Source organism: Simochromis diagramma, unplaced genomic scaffold, assembly GCF_900408965.1.
Source record: "Simochromis diagramma unplaced genomic scaffold, fSimDia1.1 OVJJ01000816.1, whole genome shotgun sequence".
NCBI lineage: Eukaryota > Metazoa > Chordata > Actinopteri > Cichliformes > Cichlidae > Simochromis > Simochromis diagramma.
Window position 1 is genome coordinate 14,218,230 of NW_024386908.1, and position 7,453 is coordinate 14,225,682.

A 7,453-nucleotide genomic window follows, 5' to 3' on the forward strand; every position below is an offset into this window, starting at 1 on the left:
TCATTCTTATGTCTCTTCCTTGGGGTCCTCACCCCAATGTTTGAGGCTAATTTAACAGAATAAAAGTATACAGTGAAAACGATCCAAAGCCTTTTCTCAAATTGCTTTCCCCCCGTATTTTAACATCCCTGTAGTTAGAAGATAAAGTGTCTCCATTTAAGATTTGCAGAAACATCTAAAGATTCTGAAATGATGCTTTTCACATTTTGACCCAGTCCAGCTGGTTTAGGTAATGATGTTGGTGACAGCTTACAAGGATACAATGCGGATATTTCTCACAATGTGTCAAAGCGTTTGGCACGACCCCCACTCCCTCCAGCCCCATCACCACTTCTCTGGGAACTGCGCACACCTAAGAAAACACCAGTACCTGCTGCTGCCTCTGAATTGCCGTCGGAGTTTGGATTAGGCACAGCTGAAGAAGACATCGGCTCGCCTGAGCTTGTAGCTAGCTGCGAAGATCAAAGGCTGTTTAGACTGAGAACAACTCGGACAATGAGAAAACCTGGCATCAGCTTAATTGAGCCGGGGGGGTTAGATTAGTGCAGCACATGGCGTAATGATGCGGGGAGACGATATTGCGCGCAGGCTGGAGATGTGATCTGCGCACTCGGCTCGTCTCTGGGGAGCTCTCCGAGGTTGCTTTTTTGTTGTTCTCAAGGGTCAAAGACAGAGTTAAGTGAGGGGCAGGAGGTGATCTTTTTATGTTTCATCTGCCTCACGTCTGAAAACCTTATTTCTTCTAAAGTGCCTCACGCTTTGACTTTATGCTGCTTGCTTGGTGCTGCACCATCCCCCAGATAGAGAGGCAGTGCATCGCTTACATTCCTCCTCCCATTTAGCAAAATAAACGGTTTTATGGAAATCTATAAATAAATGTATTTTTTTATTTAATAAATCCAAACTATCCAGAGTTATAGGATTTACGGTATATACTTGTCAGAACAATAAAAGTACTGAGTGGCCACTTTGAATACCATCAAAAGTTGTCGGGATTAAAAAGTGGTTTAGCCGGTTTTGTGTGTTTGTGTGTGTGTGTGTGTGGGGGGGGGGGATTCCTTTTTATGACAGTCCCACTGAGGGTGATTCATTAGTTTGTCTATGCATGGGCATGTCTGCTTTTCGTTTGTATTGTTAATAATACAAATGTCAAAACTTTTTAAAAGGAAAAAAAAAGTACTTTCTCGTATTACAGTCACTTTGAAATAACAGCAAAATATTCTCTATATGTAAAAATATGTAAAATGTAAGTTGAGTAATTAAGTATTATGATTATGACGCAGGTAACAGTGTGAAAATTAAGTCAATCTTAAAATGCAAGTTTGTGTAAATTACAAGAATCCCATTGAGATTTATTGAACCTCTCGATGTGTTCACTTGACCCAGTGGTTCTCAGACTTTTTCTACCATGCCCCACTCCAGAGGCCAAACACAGCCCATGTCCCCTTTTCTGTCTTATTGACATTTAAGTTGAATTTTATTTAAAATAAAAAAGATCAAATATATATTTATTCGAGTTAGGTTAACTTCATGGCACAGAAGGAGCAAGAGGAAGTCATGGAGAGGTGGGCAGGAAGTCAGAATGTCTGATCAAAATATAAAAACAACAGCAGTTTGTGCTGTTTCATGTTTGTGAACATAAATATTCCCTTAAATAAAAAAGGTTCCTCTGCACGAATTTCCAACGTTATTTTAAGTCCCTGAACACATTTGAAAATGGGAGGTGTGGTGGACTCCAAAGACCTAAGCTTAAAACATTCAGATCACAGTTGTTCACATATTTGTATGATTTTTAAATATGTTTTTAAGTAGGAATGTGTTACTTGGTGTGTTTAGAAAAAGTAATGGTTTGGGTTAGTGCAACTATTATACATAAATATAATAAATAAATAAATAAATAAATAAAGTTTAGTTTAACTTTATCAGTAAAAAAAAAAAGCATGCTGACATGAAAATGGTATTGCTGGGGGGAAGACCCCTTCCAATGCCCAACAGTGGGCACGTCCCTGTTAAAATATCATACTGATTAGATGTTTAAAATGTTATAATCTGAAAGAAAAACTCTATTGCTCCTAACTGGGTCCTTACCTCAGTTTGCTCTACGTGAAAAGCTGTGGATGAAAGGAAAAAAGCAAACAAAAGCGCTCAAATAAAATCAAAATCAAAAGAAAGAACAATGGATTTTATTTTTCAAAGCACAGTGTTTTTGGTTAAAGGCAATTTCCCACCCACATAAAATCCAAGTCCATTTTACATTCCCCACAAGAACGAATGAAAAAAAAAATGAGTGGCAACACCATTTGTGTTGGCAGCGAGCAGAAAGAGGTGCACCGCCAGCCCCGTCAGTACTGAATCCTTTCCTAGCAGGATATTCAAGGAAAGTCTGAGTAAATCAGAGCATTTCAGCCTCCAGGCTTATCCCCCCTCCTATAACAGCTCGCCTTTCATCAGCTTTAACTTTTAAAACGCTGCCTTCACAGCCAAATGACAATTATATGGTGTCATCAGTAACACCGAAATCCCCGTAAAGTCATACAAGAGAAAGTCTGGACTTGAGAGCAGGGCTATTTCTGTGAGCACGCACACAGTCAGATGGTACAAACACAAAAATAAGACAATGAGGTTCAAAATGCAGTCAATACAACTCTACTAACAGCACAGAAAAGAAATGTGCTTGTATTCACCACCACCCCCAAAAACCCACACACTCATCTGAGTTCTTTTTTTAAATGTGATTACCGGCCTCCGTTGTAACAGATATTACATCCACTGCTACACATATGAGCTGCAAAGTAAGTATCACTGCTATCAGAATGAGTGAGTAGGAGCCCATTAAAATCACATTACTGTTAGCGCTATCGGATTTCTGTCTGGTTTCTACAGAAAAAAAAGGATATTTAGTATAAGATGTATGCATGCTGAATAATACCATATCATACAGAACCTTGCATTAGTGTATGTTTACCAGCTTTAATTTAGTTTGGTTCTGGAAGTGTTAACTTCATTTTGGGAATAAAAGTACACAGTACTGTGAAAGTAATATTGCACAAACTTTTACTTTGAACTTTGAAGTATTTTTTATTAATCCACACTCAAGTAGCTAAAGAAAAACCAAGAGTGTTATGCCTTATTCAGAACGTGCACCTATGCATGCTGAAGTAAAAAAGATTTCCGGTATCTTTATATTAAATGTGGTAGAGGTGTTGTGTAGATAGGGAAACACACACTGCCCCAAAGCTAGAAAGACTAACGCACAAACCAACAGATCTTGTAAGAGCGCTGCAGGTTTTCTTTTGTTGGAAATTGTCGAGCCTCTACATTAAAAACAAACTCAATTCAATTACCTGTTCTAGACTAGTTAATAAATAAAAGGACATGTGTACATGATGTGCCTTAATGAGAGGAAACACTGGCATAAAATATAGAATGAAAAAAGCCTCACAGCTGTGGGAAGAAAGGTCCCTCTAATTAGCTTTGTAGAGCGTATTGGCATCCTGAACCAGTCACTCAACACACTTCAGACTACTTAAAATACATAGAACACCAAACAGACGAAGGCCTCCAAACGTCTGAACTTTCTTCCTGGTTGTTTTTAATGAATTATTGAAGATACTGAAAAGGAGTCAATATACATAGCAAAAAGTGTGTTCAAGTTAGAGGAGGAACACCTCAAATTTGATTCCAAGCACACTACTTGAGTAAAATTGTTTTTCTTTGCACCACTGCTAAATCAAAGCTTTGAGATATGCATTGTTCTCCCTTGGCTTAATATTTCATTGAGGTCTTTAACTCCTTGTGAACTTGGCATGTGTGCGCGAGAGACACTTTGTGTGTTCATATCTGTGTGTGCGGCTGCAGGCCTGAGAGATGAGGCAGAGTCTCAAAGGTCAACCATGGCTCTGTGTCATCTGCTAAGATCTGAAGGAGCGCAGCGCACCCCACCCCACCCACCCCCCCCAACATCATCAACAAACACCCCTTTATCATGTCAATACAAGACTCGGTGGATTTCCATGTCGTTAGCATCATGTCACACGTTTAAATAGCTCGTGTGTGAACGCTTTGCCACCAGATGACGAAGCTAGCGATGATGAATTAATGGCTCAGATAACTTCATTATCCTGCTGGGCTTTGCACTTATGCCTGCAACCCAAGTTTCCACGTCCCCAACATATGATAGGAGAGGAGAGCAGGGGCACGCTGTGTTTGGAGGAGACTCGAGTTACTGTTGTGGGCTCAGGCCTGCTGGATGCCAGTTGGAACAGAGAGAGCAGCAAAATGTTTCAGGGCAGTTTAAATGGTTTATATGGACCTCTAGTAGAATGTTGAATGTTAAGGGAACTGGCAGATCTTGAGCAAATAGCTTTTTTAATGCAACCAGCAGGGGTATTTTTAAATGAGGTGGCAAAAGAGCCTGAGAACAAGACAGGGGAGGCCCACTGAAAATCAAACTATTTATTCATCCATTCACTTCCGCTGGAGCCTATCCCAGCTGTCTTAGGGCGAGAGGCTGGATACACCCTGGACAGATCAGAGCAGGAGGAAATAAAAACAGGAAACTGAGGCTACAATTTGCCAGCAATCGCTAAAAATGGATAAGAGAAGAGTGGAAAAAGTTGCCTGGTCTGATGAGTCTTGATTTCTCCTGAGCTGTATCCAAGGTTCAGAGTGATGGTGGTGGTGTAATGGTCTGGGGGTTATTTTCTTGGCATGCTTTGGGCTGCTTAGTACCAACTGCATCTATGTCATGAAGGATTAAGGCAGTTCTGAAGGTAAAGGAGGGTTCAATAACTAATAAGGATCAGATGTTCCATCCAAAATACAATGGATTGCAAACACCAATCTGACATGCCCTTGCAAATAAATATACCAAGGTTTGCACAACTGCAAGAGTAGAACTGAGTCATTTATTTTGTTGGTCAGCTGTGTACAATATATAAAGAGAATTTCAGCTTCCTTAAAGCCAAGGTTAGCCTTTGGACACAAAATAAATACATCTAAACTTCATGTCAATATAAAATATGTACAAATCTTTTGCGCTTCCTGTACAAATGAAGTACTTACAAACAGAAGTCAGAATGGTTTAGTATAGCAAAAATAGTTCACAGATGATCAGAATAGATCATATTGAAAATGTCAGATAGTTTGCTAATGTTTCAGTTTTCTGAGATGTCCTCACTGACTGCTGTCGTTGGTGATGCTGTCCACGATGGAGGACAGCCGCAGGAGGCTGGAGGACGCGGAAGACTCACTGGCTCCTAAAATGAAAGGACTTATGATACCACATGATGTTTTCTGTTTTTCTCTTTTTTTTAAAAATGAATTTACACCTGACTTCAAGCAAAGGTAGTGTGCAAGGTGTGTACCTTCGCTGCGGTTCATTGCTGAAGTGGAATGGTCAGCAGAGGTTGGCCAAGCCTCAGAGGATTTCTTCCAGTGGTACTCACCGGCCACCTGTAAAAAACACACATTATCCATATTCTTTTCCACATAGCCTCATTTATCCTGTTTTCTTTCCCTCACCACGAACCAGTCACGGCAGATGAGCCAGGTTCCTTCCTCATGAAAGGGAGTTTTTCCTTCCCACAGTCACCAAGTGCATTTCCATAGGAGTTTGTTTGATTCTCTGTATTATTGTAGGGTCTTTACCTTACAATATAAAGCACCTTTAGGTGACTGTTGTGATTTGGTGCTACATAAATAAGAGCGAATTGATTAAATATTATTGCCTGTAATATGAAGAAAAAACTTTTAAATGATTGCAGAAACAGGCTGCTATTACTGAGAAGCATTCAACATTCAATAAGAAAGTAATTAAAAGTATTCAAAGACCACGACGTGAGAAATTTGTAATTATATTATTAGTGAAAACCACACTGCTAGATTAAAAAAATCAGTGTGGCACAGAGTAATAAGCATTCACGTTATAATGTCATTAATGAGCACCACAAACACATTAAAAGTCCAAACTGGGATATTCTTGATCGGGTGGGGAATAATCTGAAATCCACAGATGCACAGATTTACACATTCATGTGAATAGTATGAGGAGTTTCCTCTTCAGGTTGGTATACTCGCTCACATTGTTTTCTTTTGCGTCACATGGAGATCCGGTTTTCTCCTGCTCGTCCAGCGTCTGCAGCAGCTCCTGCAGCCTCTCTATGTAGCTGATGGCGCTGCGTAAAATCTCCACTTTGGGTAGCCTCTGGTTGGGATTGGCTACGGTCTTCCTCTTCAGTGCGTCGAAGGCTTCGTTGATCTTCTTAAGCCTCCTCCTCTCCCTGAGGGTCGCAGCCTTACGTCTATCCGTGGGAGCCGTCTTTCTCTTGCAGATCTTACAGGCCCACATGAGGCACTGACCCTCGCAGTGCGCCCGGAGACCCGGAGGCGCGGGGACGTGCTCCTCTCCGCTGCTCTCCCCACCGGACGGGACATTATCATGACCCGCTTGGGACAGTGGGCTGTCATTGCCATTGTACAGAGGGGAAACCCCTGCCATATCCAAGTGCTGTAGTGGTCCATGATCTGCTTCCTCCAGATAGCGCAAATCATTAAAAAGATAACTGTTGGTCTCGAAAAGGTCCATCATATTGCTGCGCTCCTCACTCTGTATTCACACTGGTCTCTGGCATTTAAATAGAGCAGCAAGGACACAAGTCAACAGATTATATATAGAATGTGAAACTCTATCCAACACTTTGGCTGCCACACTGCAACAACCATCTTTTTTTTTCTTCTTTTTTTTTTCAATCGGTCTTCACAACATACCGACTCTGTACAGACAGAAATGTCCCCTCAGGTTTCATAACAGGTGCATGTGCGTTATGATATTTCACAATGAAAAAGTAAATGTTACAGGATAGAGAGATTACTGTTTCTCGCTTTTATCCATACATCACAGGGGGCTCTAATTTGTAGCAAAACACTTCATTAATAGTTATTAATAACTCATTAGTGCGTTTTTAAGTAACTGGACAAAAGCTCTGTGTTGCCAGGTTGGGTTGTAAAAAGTGTCTTTAACTGCTATGTCTGCAGCATAGTTTTAATTGTACGAATGAATGATTGAAAATGATCCTTTCCAAATAGGATTACATGGCAATCAGGGTTAGGAATCATTGCTGTAAAAATCTGATTCTTAAACCTAAAGAAAGAGAGTGTGGAGAGTTTCCATAATCTTCATTTTCCACCCTTCTTAACCACTGAGAGGGTCACAAAGTGCTGGAGGCGTCAGGCGTCAACCATGGGGCATCTTCAAACGAAATTCATTCAATTCTCAGTCTCTTTAACTGACAAGCCTTCTTAATCATCAATACCAGCTGACATGAAGAATTATTCTCACTCTTAAACTGCCAATGAAGTCGCTAGTTAAATTTTGTTCTATGAATTTGACGACATCACAAAAAAGAAAGGGCTTTAAGTTGATTAAGAAACCTTCACTGAGCAAGAGGCATTG

The 7,453-nt window shown here is 40.5% G+C and overlaps 1 protein-coding gene across 1 annotated transcript; it reads right to left on the minus strand.

The window, feature by feature from the left end:
• Window positions 1–3,809: 3,809 nt before the first annotated feature.
• Window positions 3,810–6,709, minus strand: myf6 (myogenic factor 6). The gene is made up of 3 exons (XM_040035011.1): window positions 6,083–6,709; window positions 5,367–5,454; window positions 3,810–5,258 (listed from the first exon to the last, which is right to left on the minus strand). Exons 1-3 carry the CDS (start codon window positions 6,587–6,589, stop codon window positions 5,176–5,178), a joined length of 678 nt encoding a protein of 225 aa, XP_039890945.1. The 5' UTR covers window positions 6,590–6,709; the 3' UTR covers window positions 3,810–5,175.
• Window positions 6,710–7,453: the final 744 nt, after the last annotated feature.

Excerpts from the sequence above, each read along its gene's own strand:
- myf6 (XM_040035011.1), bottom strand. The coding sequence starts at position 6,589 with ATGATGGACCTTTTCGAGACCAACAGTTATCTTTTTAATGATTTGCGC. Across the intron at positions 5,455-6,082 it reads GTGACGCAAAAGAAAACAAT|GTGGCCGGTGAGTACCACTG; the intron begins GTGAGCGAGTAT and ends TGTTTTTTACAG. Across the intron at positions 5,259-5,366 it reads AGCAATGAACCGCAGCGAAG|GAGCCAGTGAGTCTTCCGCG; the intron begins GTACACACCTTG and ends CTTTCATTTTAG.